This window comes from Trichosurus vulpecula, chromosome 1 (assembly GCF_011100635.1).
Source record: "Trichosurus vulpecula isolate mTriVul1 chromosome 1, mTriVul1.pri, whole genome shotgun sequence".
Taxonomy (NCBI): domain Eukaryota; kingdom Metazoa; phylum Chordata; class Mammalia; order Diprotodontia; family Phalangeridae; genus Trichosurus; species Trichosurus vulpecula.
In genome coordinates this window covers 190,956,500-190,969,788 of record NC_050573.1, presented here as the reverse complement: position 1 = coordinate 190,969,788, position 13,289 = coordinate 190,956,500, and the positions used below count along the sequence as shown (strand labels likewise).

Genomic DNA, 13,289 nt, shown 5'->3' with positions numbered 1-13,289 from the left:
ATAATAAACGTTACAACTTAGATATAGCCTAGTCAAGCATTCTCATTTCTACAGATGAGGAAAGGGATGATTTCAGAAGTGAAATGATTTGCCATTTCTACCTCTACAACATTCTTCAAATCTGTCTCCTCTATGCTCAAGCAACAAATACACTAGTTCAAACCTATATCATCTCTACCTTGGACTCATTTTCAGGATCATCTGAGTCTTCATGACCCCTTTTACAGTTTTCTTGGCCAAGATACTGGAGAAGTTTGCCATTTCCTTCTCCAGGTCATTTTACAGCTGAGGAAACTGAGGCAAACAGGGTTAAGTGACTTGCCCAGGGTTAGATGGAGAGTAAGTGTCCGAGATCAGAATTAAATTCAAGAATATAAGTCTCACTGACTTCAGGCCCGCATTCTTTCTGCACCACCCAGCTGCCTATTAAATATAGAAGGCACTAAAAAATACTTGGGAAATAAAGTGTATCAAAGTAATATTTGAATAGTTTTTCTCTTTCCTCTGTCCTCTGTTATTCTCTCTTCTACTCATGGTAGCATTCCCTTTGTCCATACTTGTGACTGATCAGTGTGATAATATAGCATCCAAAATAATGGATTTGCTCTAAAGTGAGACAGCCATAGAGGCAGAATAGTAATAATCCCACTGTACTCTACCTGTATCAGGACACGTGCAATATTCTCAGTTCTTGGGGCTACATTTTAGGAAGGACGTTGCACAGCTTGAGTGCATCCATGGGAGGGCAATGAGGATAGTCAAGGATAGTTACATCACTTGATGTAAATGGGGATTGTTTCATTTGGAGATGAAAAAAATTTAGGGTGAATATGATACCTGCTTTTAAGTGTTTGAAAGGCCATCATCTAAAGGCAGCATTACATTTATTCTGTTTGGTATGGAGAGAAAATTTTGGGGTAGATGTATAGAAAAACTTCCTAATTATTAGAGCAGAGGGTCTGTGAACTTTAAAATAGTTTTGATTGCTGTATTTCAATATAATTCGTTTCCTTTTTAATTTTATATAATTTATTTTAGGCATTTAAAAACATTTTGAGAAAGGGTTCCTAGATCTCACCAAACTGCCAAGGGGCCCATGACACACAAAAAAGGTTAAGAACCCCTGAATTAGAAGTGTTCAGAGTGCAATGGGTGGCCAGAGGTAGTATATTCTCTCTCCCTGAAGGCCTTCAAGTAAAAATGGGGTGACCACTTTTTAGGTATACTTCAGAGAAGTCTCTTACAGGTGTAGTTATAGGCTGGAATAGTTGGTTTCCAACACTACAATTCTATGAATGCGTGAATACAACTCACATTCAAAATATATGATATGACCATTGTTTAGATGCTGTGTTTTCTTTCCTTTTTCTTCAATTGACATGTTCATCACTTTGCTGCTGCTCTTCCTTTTCTCTTCAATCCTACATGATCTTCCCAGACTTATTTTCAGTTTTCCTCTTTCACTTTCAACTGGCCTCTTCTCCTTCTTTGACTTTTTATTTTCTGCCTGGTCTACTTACATGTCCTATCCACTTTCATGAGTTTTCTACCACCCTGGGGGGAATTTATTGATTTGACTTTATTTTCTCATTCATTGTACATCTTGTTTTAATTTTCCCAACTTCCACTCAAAAGTATCTTAATTTTGGAATCTGCGGGTATGGATTCATTTGCTGTGACTCAATTTTGGCACGAAGGAGAAAGCCCTTCAATAGTACCTAAGACTATGGCACAGTCACATAAGAGGGAATGAGAAAGGACACCACATAAAGGAAACTTTAAAGAAAATGAAGGCAGGTAGTTACATAAATGATCTCTATTATATTTATTCTGACCCATCATAACCGCCAGATTTCACAATTCTCCTGATTCTTCTCATTTCTCACCTACGCTCCTGGTCCAAGACACCACACTGAAATTAATTAATCAAAATCCTTCCGAGAATGTCAATTTCTGACCAATATGTCTTCCTGAATATGAATAGGAAATAAAATGCCATTTGATGTTTATAATTATGTGTATAATCTCAATGACGGGAGTGGATGCCCAGGTAAGGGTTGGGAATAACTTGATTAACATATGCAGTGTGAGTTTCTGAGACCTTATAAAGCCACTCTCTGTGGAACAGGAAACTATAGGACCACCAACTCCTTCTGGTGAAACACGGAGCAAGCTACAATCACCACCATGTGCACCAAAAGGTCATCATTGAAAGGTAGGTACGACTCCTCAAAAATATCTCAATTATTGACTTCTTTGGCTTTCCTTAGCCTTTCCATTTCTTTCGTATTGTGGGAAATATAGTGTCAATGAGGGTCTTCAGGGTTATAGCCTAGCTATATGTTGCCCATTCTCTCTTCATTCTGCAGTCATAGTATGAGTTTATATAATCATGCAAAATAGGACTTTACTAAGAATTTGCTTTGGTTTGAACCATAGTACAGTGTAAAGATATTTGGAGGCAATAAATATGAGTTCAAATCATGGTTCTACCTCTTCATATGACCTAGGATAGCTCCTAACCTCTCTGAGCCATAGGCCTCTCATCTATGAAATGAAGGGGTCAAACTAGACAACCTATAAGGACGCTCATCAATCTAGATTTATGGTGTTATAGTCTTCTATTCAATGGCCCGTAAGTGGTAAGAACTGAACTTCTAGCTCCCTAACATCTGTGACATTATCAATACCAGCCACAGTAAATTGGAGCAACTGAAACTACATTCACTTCTTCTATACTCATGTAGACATAACCATGAGTTGAACAATAGAGCATGAATTTCCTTTACACAACTGCCTCAATTTCTCTCAAATCATTTGTCACCTTGAACAGCAAGTAACTACTGAAGTCCTCTGTGGTTTCCTGGCTAATTTGCAAGAAAAGAAAAATTGGCAAAGTTAGCCTGATCCATTTTTACTCGCATTATGACAGCTACTCTTTGGTAGAGGGATTTTCTTTATCAGTCATCCGTTATACCAATAAAATCACAGTTAAAAAACAGCTAAATAAGGGGCACCTTGGCGAAATCAGGGGATAAAGGCCTTTGTGTCAATAAGATATGGCCTTCAGTAAGACATGGGTTCAAATCTTGCCTTTGCCTATGCATCCATAAAGAGTGCTTCCCCTGCCAGGAGTTCCTTATCCCAGTGAAATCAAAGGTCTAGGCCACCATCCTCAAAACAAATAAACAAATGTCAGCTAAAAGTTAACAGATTAATGTATGAGTGAAAGTACAGATGTGAGAAACAATGACTTAATTGTACATTTCTTGGGTTCAATATTTCCAGTGTCTCTATAATATATATTATATGTGCTATATTACTGAGAACTTGTTTTTCCTCATATATAATGTATATAGATGCTGAATTATCATCTCAGAAGTTTCAAGTTTTTGAAAAATAAAAACTCTTAAATGGATCATCCACCTTGCACTAAAATGAATCAATTTTACAACTTAGAGGGTTTTTTTTTTTCCTAATGGAATATGTGTACTGTAGGATTTTCCAAACATAAACCTTTAGTATTTATCTAACTTTTTCTAGGACATTTTCCACCATATATATTATATCTACTGGAAACTTCTGCTTAAGATAAAAATGTTTTTTCAGATGTTCTTATGGATAAGTTTCACCAAAATTATGAAACAACGTTGTTTTGATAATTCAATTATATACCTTTTCTTTTAAAAGAGATGCAATAATCCCTGTTAACATGTACTCACATCCCTCATATCCCATGTATTCTTAAGTGGTATTTTTTGTCACTCTCTTTTGTCCTCCCATCTCCCACCAAAGCACAATGCCCTCTTTGATGGTTATTTAGGAAGTATAAAATTTTCAATTGAACAAAAAGAATGGAGATACTCAGTTTTTTGGAATTTCTGGCATATTACATAAGCTAAAATTTTGCCTTCTAAAAGGAATATCAGTGACCTTTCTGATAATCCCTGACCCACTAGAATCTCTCATACATTCCATGAAACCCTGTTCTAACCTCTTGTAAGCAAAGTTCAAGGCTATCTCTATATTAGGCAGGGGGGCTAGGCCCCAGCGGGTTGTAGTTGATACTAACAAAAATAATTAATTAAATAAATAAATACAATGATTATTCCCCTTGGTTTTTATGATAGATAAAATAAGCAGGTTGGTTGTCCCAATCATTCTTCATTTCACAAAACCTAACTGTTGCTGCAATTGGACAATAGAGGGTTAAATTTTCAAACAGCCACATAGCACAGCTGCTGGAAATTTTCTGCAGGAATTCCCAGGACATTAAGCTATCTTAAGAGAATGACCTGGACACCCTGCCTCAAAATTAATTTAAGCTCCAAATGTTTGCAAAGAATAGAAGCACTCTCGGGAGCAATACAAAAATGCAGGGAGTGACCTACTTCTCAAACTGTATATATGTGCAAATATAATTATAGATCTAAATTTACACAGTGGAAGGTGTTGGCTTTCCCCCCAGCTATTACAGTGCCAAATCATAAAGCAGAGCACATTGGTAAGAGATAACACTCTATATGACTCCATTACTTTCAATAAGTCTTCTGAATAGATCATTCTGAACATGTCCATTTTCACCCATACAGGGTCATTACTGCTACTGCTGCTAATGTCAAGCCTCCTCCTGTCAAGGAGTGTGGAATCTCTTCCCATCTGTCCCAGTGGGGCTGTCAACTGCCAGGTGTCCCTCAGCGACCTTTTTGACCGTGCAGTCATGCTCTCTCACTACATCCACTCTCTTTCCTCAGAAATGTTCAATGAATTTGTAAGTATCTGTTCCATCCCAGAATGACCCCTCATCTGAACTCTGGGGTAACTGAACTTTAAAACACCAAACAGAAACCTCACAAGTCAAAAGTGGTCAATGGAAAACATCCATGGCTAATGCTAAGAACAGGGCCACTAGAAAGAATAAGGCTGTTTTGAAGTTATGCTAGCCACCTGTTAATGTTTACTCAGTTAAATGGATTTTCCTACAGCCATTTACCTCCTCTAGTCCCATCAGTTTTATCTCATGGATCCCCACACCTGCTTTTGTGAAACTTGGAATATCCCCTAATCATTGTAAATTAGTGATTTGTCTGGAGGGATTTAATCAAATTAAACACAAACTTTACTTAATTCACTTTTTATGTGATACAGCCAGGAGGAGGGAGGAAAGGATGTCAGGAAGTCAAAAAACAATGGGACATTACAAATCCAAAAACACTGCGAATTTCAGGTCAGAAAAAAATTGAGTTTTCTAATTACAATAATAGGGTTAGCTAGGGTCATTAGTAATAGAAGAAGGGAAGAAAGTTCTGTTCTCTTTCTGATGGAGCACTTTTTAAAAGTCCTATGTCATCAAGTGCCATCTCATATTTTATGGCTCCATTGAATTCTGTAATATCCAAATGAAAATCTGATACAGTATTTACCATATGAATATCCGTGATTCCACTGCTTTTCTTCCACCTTCTCTTTTTTTGTACTACTCCTTTTCTCTTCCAAGTCTTAAAGTTTCACATTTTTGCAAAGTTTTTATAAAAGTGAACTTATCTTTCAAAACTTTTACTATATCTTATTTTTTTTCCATCTTTATGACTGATTACTCAGTTTTTGAAACTCATTTCCTGGAAATGTTTGTTCCATCTGCCCTCCGTCCTTTACATATTTCTTCATAATCATCATTCAACAGTCATATACCAAGAAGTCATTAATTCCTATATCCTAACAGCAATATTTACATTTGGTGTTTGGATGAGGAAAGATGAAAATATGGATATAATAGGAAAATAAGTTGGAAAAAGCATTATCTACACTATTTATTTTTAGCTTAAATTTCTCCATTGTCCTATCACAGCTACTAACCTGCTAATCATTTCATTTGGTACATTAATAACCAAAATTAATAACTTGTTTGGACACTTCTAGGATGAACGGTATGCCCAGGGCAGGGGATTCATAACCAAGGCCATCAATAGCTGCCATACTTCTTCTCTTTCTACTCCTGAAGACAAAGAGCAAGCTCAACAGATCCACGTGAGTCCTATTTCCAATTCTTTAACAGGGACGATAGAGAGGAGCACATCAGAGCATCATAGATTTGAAGCCAGAAGGGAGCTCAGAAATCATCTCATCCAACTCCCTCATTTTATAGAAGCCCCAAGGGTGACTTGTCCAGAGTCACGTGGGTACAGAGAGGCAGAGCCAAGGTTTGAACTCAAATTTTATTATTCCAGATACAGAGTCATTTTCACTGCATTGTGCTGCCTCACATAATTGTAAATAGTTCTTTATATGTATGCATTATGGTACATGGTATTTCAAACTGTAGGATCAGGGATATTAAGCCAGAAAAATCTTCAGGAACCTTCTGTTTATAACATACATGTTTATGGAGGGGAAATTTTATCAGAAAATGATTAATATAATAAAAGTATTATAGCCATCTGCACTAAAGTCTTACACCAGTGCCTCATTGTGGTATGGAGGTGACCTTGGGTTCTTCAAATCAGACTCTCCAATCTGGCTAGAAGGATCTGCTAGGCCGTCAGGTAGAGCAGAGGATGATCTAGAGTCAGGAAGACTTGAATTCACATTTGGCTTCAGACCCTAGTTGTGTGACCCTAGACAAGTCATTTCACCACTGTCTACCTAAGTTTCTTCAACTATAAAATGGGGATGATAATAGCACCTGCTTCCCAGGGTTGAGTATCAAAAGAAATAATGTATTTGTAAAGCTCTTAGCCCAGTACCTGGGACATAGGAGGTGCTTAATAAATGCTTATTTCCCTCCTTCTTTCCCTACCCCCCAGAAAAGAAAACATGGTTTTGATCGCTTATTTTGTCCCTCCTAATTAAAAATTCCTCCTTCTTCCTCTTCTTCAATCTAAACCTTACTCTTGCCCTGAATTATTAAGGAACTCAAGTTATGCCTGGTCTCCAGAAACCCAGACAAATCCACCAGACCCTAGATGATTCAATCACTGCACAGATGAGAGACAAACAGAAGTACAGTCCCGCTCTCTGCTTGTCATTGTAAATAGAAACTCAAAGTGAGGGCGATGTGCTTTTTACTCCAGGACCTTCTACTTTAAATAAAAATAATAATAAAAACAATAATAATAAAATATTTTATTATAATTGTCAGTACCAATTGTGGAATAATTATGTTATAATTTTATATTGATTTATGTTATATGTCATATATCATTATAATTCATATGATTTAATATTAGAATAATTGATACAGCAATTATATTATTATAATTTCATTATTATAACAACTACTAACATTTATATAATGCCTACTATGTGGCATCCACAGCACTGTGGGCATTACAATTATTACCTCATTTGATCCTGGAAGGTAGTTTTTTGTTACATAGAATAATTATTTCTTTTTTATCATGAAATTTTTCTTTCCATTTTCCCAAATTTTAAAATTATCTCCATATATAATAAACCATTTGGCTTTCTCAAGGCAGCTGCATGCTACAGTGGAAATATAGCTAAATTGGGAGACAGAATATCTGATTTCAAATCTTAGTCCAGTTCTCTACTTCTTGCATGACTTTGGGCAAGTCACTTATCTCTGGGCTTCAGCTCCCTCAACTGTAAAATGGAGGGTTAGAGTTAAATAACCTTGAAGGTTTCTTTCAGCCCTTATTCTATGCTCCTCTGATCAGATGGAGAAAAGATCATGTTCTTCCCATAGAACTGGTTTTAATGGTATCCTCTTGATGTCACTGCACAGCATGAAGACCTTCTGAACTTAGTGCTTGGGGTCCTGCGTTCCTGGAATGAGCCCCTGTACCATCTGGTCACTGAAGTGCGGAGTATGCAAGAAGCCCCTGACACCATCCTCTTGAAAGCCATGGAGATTGAGGAGCAAAACAAACGACTTCTAGAAGGCATGGAGAAGATTGTGGGTCAGGTGAGAAGAACCCTCATTTCTTCCTTATTTCTTTGCCTTTCCCATTAATGATAATAAAAGGCAGAATGGCATGGGGGAACTAGGGATGGGTGTGGAAAACAAGAATGTCCTTCCTCTTGTCCAGGAAGAATGCTTCTACCAACTTTTTTCTACTATCTTACCCCTTAGAGAAGTAGAGGGCTGTAGAAAGCTGGAAGCCTGGCCACTGAGGTTCTTTATAATAGTTTCACTTTCAATTTCCTGCGCCATTTGAGTTAGTCATTCAACAGTGACCAGAGCTCCTCTATAAGCAACTCCTGCACTGCTTGGAGACCTACATGTAGAGAGAAGTACGCTGGGAAATGGAGGGATGAGTGCTAGTGGGTTGGAGAGTGAGACCCTTTACAAGGTTTGGCTTGAGGCACTAGCATAAGCATTCTTAACCTCCCACCAAAGAGGTCCATGGATAGATATCACAGAGTCTATGAACTTCGATGTGAAAAAAATTACACAAAATTTATATATATATATATGCACATATGTGTGTATATGTATATATACACACATATGTATAAAATACATATATACATATATGTATATATACTTTATATTTTGTATATAGTATATATTTATACCTTATATATAATATGTAATTTTACATCTATTTACATATAATTTTATATATTTATATAATACATAATTTTATGTGTTTTTGTACTTATATGTGATACAATTCTTCATATATAATACTATATATGCTTTATACGTGACATATATATACACATATATACTAACTTTTAAATAAACTTTAGCTTTTTCCCCCCAATAATTTAAAAACATCATTCTGAGAAAAGACTCATAGGCTGGCTTCACCAAACTGCCAGAGGGATACAGAGAGGGGAGGGGAGGGAGAGAGAGAGCCAAAAAGGAAGATGCCCTATACTAGGATTTAAATTTATATCCATGAGAATCTAGGATTCGGCATCTTATAGGTGAGTAAAGTTGGTTTTCAGAATAAAGTATCAAATATTTGACAGCACTTAATGTTGAGGGCCCTTCCCAGAACTTCAAAGGACTTCCACTGTGCAGTATGGTTCCATTTCTCTTTTTTCCTCTTCAAAGGGTGAGAATACTAAGAAAGGGGACGTGAGACGCTATCAGAATACTTTGTCTCTTGTTGACAGTTCTACAAACTTGAAATGATGAGAAAATTATAATTTATATTCATCACCTGCAATGCAAGGAACTGACGAAAGATAGGGTTGTCTCAATTCGTCCTCTTTCTTTTTTTTCCTTTCTTTCTCTCTCCTCCTTTCTTTCCCTTTCTTTCTCTCTCCTCCTTTCTTTCTTCCTCCCCTTCTATCCCCTCTATTTCTCCTCCCTTGCCCCATCATGGCCTATTTAACAAACATCCATTAAAAATTCATTAAAATAAATATACCTAGCAAAGCAACACTCTAGTAACCTCCCAGTAAGGGATCCATTTTGGAGCTCTACTCCACAAAGGAATCACTTTTAAAAGGTAGGTGAGCCTGGAGTGTCAGAATTTAGGAGACTGAGCATCCCCTGGAAAAGGATAAGTAACTGCCTCGAACATGCATGGGTGTCCAAACAACAGGCTCAGTTCTACCAGCAGATTTCAAAACCTCTGAGCTCATTGTTGGCACTGAGTTTCTTCCTCAGCTGTGCCCATCTTTCATTTGCCTGGAATCTTAACAAGAGAGCCAGTATTTACCTGGTGGTAGCACCCCTTCCCTCCCTCAACCCTAACATGTGCATTAGGGTCAGGAACCCTTCCCCAATTCCGAAGATTCAGGGACTTCAATGCCAATACCAGTCCCTCCAGCCACATTCAGGATTCTCAAGAACTGGGGAAAATATGAATTATTTAGGAAAAGGTTCAGAATCTCTATCCTAGAAGTCTTCTCATTTACCTTCTCAATCTTAAATATTTCAACAGGTCTTATTAATCATTATTACTAGATTGTTAGGATTTAATGTTTATTGTTATTAGCAATAATATAACAATAACTTACATATATTTTCACTACATTTTAGGTTATGCCAATGAGGGAAGCAGAACAGTTAATCTGTGGGCCCGAATGGCAGAATCTGCTACTTGTAGAGCTAATGAGCTCACTAATTACTTTTTTATTGAGACTGCTTATAGGTGGCATATTTGAGCAGGGAGAGTCAGAAACTCTGGACTAACATAATTATAGAAAGTCCCATGATAATGCAGGAGAAAATTGTCTGAGGCGGGGGAGAGAAATACAGAAAAAAATGACAACGGCAACAAAGAAAGAAATAGGCAGAAAGCAGGGCAGCCTTTGGGATTCTATTATTCTTGAATGACAATCTCTTTGGGGCTCTGCTTTCCCATTATCTCTCTGTGACTCTGTCTTCCCCTGCATTACATGTGTACCTGAGAAAGTCCCATGTGTTGGGTTGTGCTACAAGTAGCCAAAAGTCTTGGGCTCAGTAAACACTGAAGAGTTGGTCAGTCATAATTCCATTGTCACAAGGACAACAAAAACTATGTCCCCCAACAATACCTCCCCCCTTCCCTATAGTCTTCAGTGTAACTGTGTCAAAGGTCAAGGTCCTTGACATTTCAGTTTACAAAGTGATTCCATATATATTCTCTTTTTTAATCCTTAAGACAATTGTGCCAGGTAGCACTCCCCATAATTATCCTCACTTGACACATGAGAAAACTAAAACAGAGGATGGTAGAAGCATAACAAATGCTTGTTAAAAGACAGTGAATTTCTTTAAGATCATACATGAAGGAAATGGCAGAGGTCCTCCTCTTCTTAAACACAGGTCCTCTGTTTCCTGGGACAGTGCTCTTATTATCTCATCATGTAGTTTCTTCAATACCTTAAAACTCATAGGATACTCATCTCATCACCTTCACATGTGAATTATATTATACAAAGAATAGACAGAAACAGGATTTAAAAGCCAACAAAACAGAAGTTAAGCTATGGTAAATGGCCAAGAGAAATAGAAGGACCAACGAGTACATATTCCAGAGAAGCCAGAGCCACCCAAATAGAGTAAGAGTGAAGAGCTCTTTCTGACCTCATATGGAAATGCCAAAGTCTAGATTTAATAGCAACACATAGTTTTGAGCCCTCACCTATATTCCACCTCTCTACTCCTATACACATAAACTTCATTTCCAAGCATTCAAAGCCAAATATGCAAATACAAAAAAGAGAGGAAATCATTAAGATAGTTTGATCCAGGTGCCTAGTGATTAGCAGTGATTAGTTAGCAAGAGTGGTCTAGTCATAGATTTAAGTAGAGCCTTAGGAGTCATGTAGGCCAACCATCTTATTTTATAGCTAAGGAAACTGAGGCCTAGCATGGTTAAAGGACTTTCCCAAGGTCACACAGTAGTAAATAACAAAGCTGGGGTTTAAATCCAGGTACCATGATTCCAAATACAGTGGCTTTTTCCCAATACAGCGCACAGCCCCCAATGTTAGACCAACAGTCCACAATGACTTCCTAATATAATTAGCTTAAAGAATTCCCTATGCTTAGATCCTTTCTCTGTATTTTGTTGATTAGTCTATCAGGAGAAATAAGGAGAAATAAACAAAAATTAACAAATCTTCCTGGTCCCTTTGGTGGTTTAGGTTCATCCAGGTGACAGAGAAAATGAGGTCTACTCTGTCTGGTCAGGACTTCCGTCTCTGCAGATGGCTGATGAGGACACACGTCTCTTTGCATTTTATAATTTGCTACACTGTCTACGCAGAGACTCACACAAGATTGACAACTACCTGAAGCTCCTGAAATGCAGGCTTATTCATGACAGTAATTGCTAAGGCAACATCTCCCTTGTTCCTCCCCAAAATAGTCTCACTGCCCTTGCTGATCCCTCCCTTGAGGAGATCTTTGGCTTTCTTGCTTCATAATGTATGCTTTTCTGAAATGGTTCTCCTATTAAAAAAAAACAACAACAACAAAAACAAACAAAAAGATAAAACAAAGACTGGCATTCCTAGAGTACTGTAATTGGCTACTTCACCTTAAAGACACATAAAGCCAATTTGCCCAAATTCATTGAATGGCAAATCAGTAGTAAAACTGCTATTACCCTCTAATGATTCATGTCAGCTATACCATTAAAGGATTGAGAACCACACTTGCATATTAGACAAATAAACTATTGCCAAAGAATACAAGTGTAAAGTGTTGCGAATATTTGGGGGTCATATCTTGCCTGCTCATTCTGTTTGGAGGGGAATCCTAAGATCATAAATTGAGAGCTATAACAGACCTCAGAGGTCAAGTAGCCTTAGTTCCACCTTTTATAAATAAGGAAACCGAGGGAGGTTAAGTTACTTGTCCAATGTCACCTAGGTAGTGAGTGGTAGATTTGGAACTCAAATCCAGGTCCACTGACTAACTCAATTGCTCAAGTATTTAGCCCACCCTATAAAATCAAACCACATTCAATAGTATAGTCCTTAACCCACTAAGGCATGGAAAAACATAGGTACAAGGAAACTGGCATCCAGATGAAGACGAGATAAAGGGATGAAAGGATCAGTTGTGTGTGTCCATGTGGGGTGTGTGTGTGTGTGTGTGTGTGTGTGTGTGTGTGCGCGCGTGCGTACTTGTACATGCCTGCCTATCATGGTACATCACTGTAGCCTGTCCTTTTGACTTAGAGGCCCATGAGCTGAGATGCCACCTCAAACCCAGCAGGACAATTTTTTGTTGTTGTTATGATTCAAAAGAATGCTAGAATCATAGGTATGAAAAGGATCTTAAAGTTACACAATTCTATTTCATTATGAATGGTATGAAAAAGATCTTAAAGTTATGCAATTCTATTCCATTAAATACACATACACACATTTGTCAAATGACTACCATTGGCAAGGCACTACATTTGATACTGGAGATAAAAAATAAAAACAATACAGTTTCTACTTTCAAGAGACATACAGGGTGATAAATATAAGTGAAATGAAAAGCAAAAGATGATGAGTACAGGTGGAGGTTAAGCCCAAACTAGTGCTATTCTGAATGTGAGGAAAGAGAGAGCGCTTTCAGTTGGAGGGAAGGCTTTCTCTAGGATAGGGAATTTATGGGGGTGATCATGGAGAGAGTAGAGATCTAAGGAAGTAGCTTAGGGAGAGAGCATGGAAGAATTACAAAATGTCAGGGTCAGAAGGAAGCTCTGAGGACATGCAGGTCTCAACCTGAACATCCCCATCAAGTGGTCGATTTTTACTGGAAGACCTCTAACAAGGGGGAACCCGGTATTTCCCGAGGCAGTCTGCTCCACTTATGAATAGCCCTCATTGTTAGGAAGAATTTCCTTATGGCAAACTTAAATCTATTTTTCTACCACTTCCAC

At 37.7% G+C, this 13,289-nt stretch overlaps 1 protein-coding gene across 1 annotated transcript in view; it reads left to right on the top strand.

Moving 5' to 3' along the window:
- Positions 1–12,102, top strand: part of PRL (prolactin) — a 29,850-nt gene extending 17,748 nt beyond the window's left edge. The window contains exons 4-8 of the mRNA XM_036741286.1: positions 2,129–2,215; positions 4,593–4,771; positions 5,920–6,027; positions 7,745–7,924; positions 11,554–12,102. Coding sequence (XP_036597181.1) covers positions 2,188–2,215; positions 4,593–4,771; positions 5,920–6,027; positions 7,745–7,924; positions 11,554–11,745 — 687 coding nt within the window. The 5' untranslated portion in view covers positions 2,129–2,187 and the 3' untranslated portion in view covers positions 11,746–12,102. The remainder of the gene's footprint in view (positions 1–2,128; positions 2,216–4,592; positions 4,772–5,919; positions 6,028–7,744; positions 7,925–11,553) is intronic.
- The last annotated feature ends 1,187 nt before the right edge of the window (positions 12,103–13,289 follow it).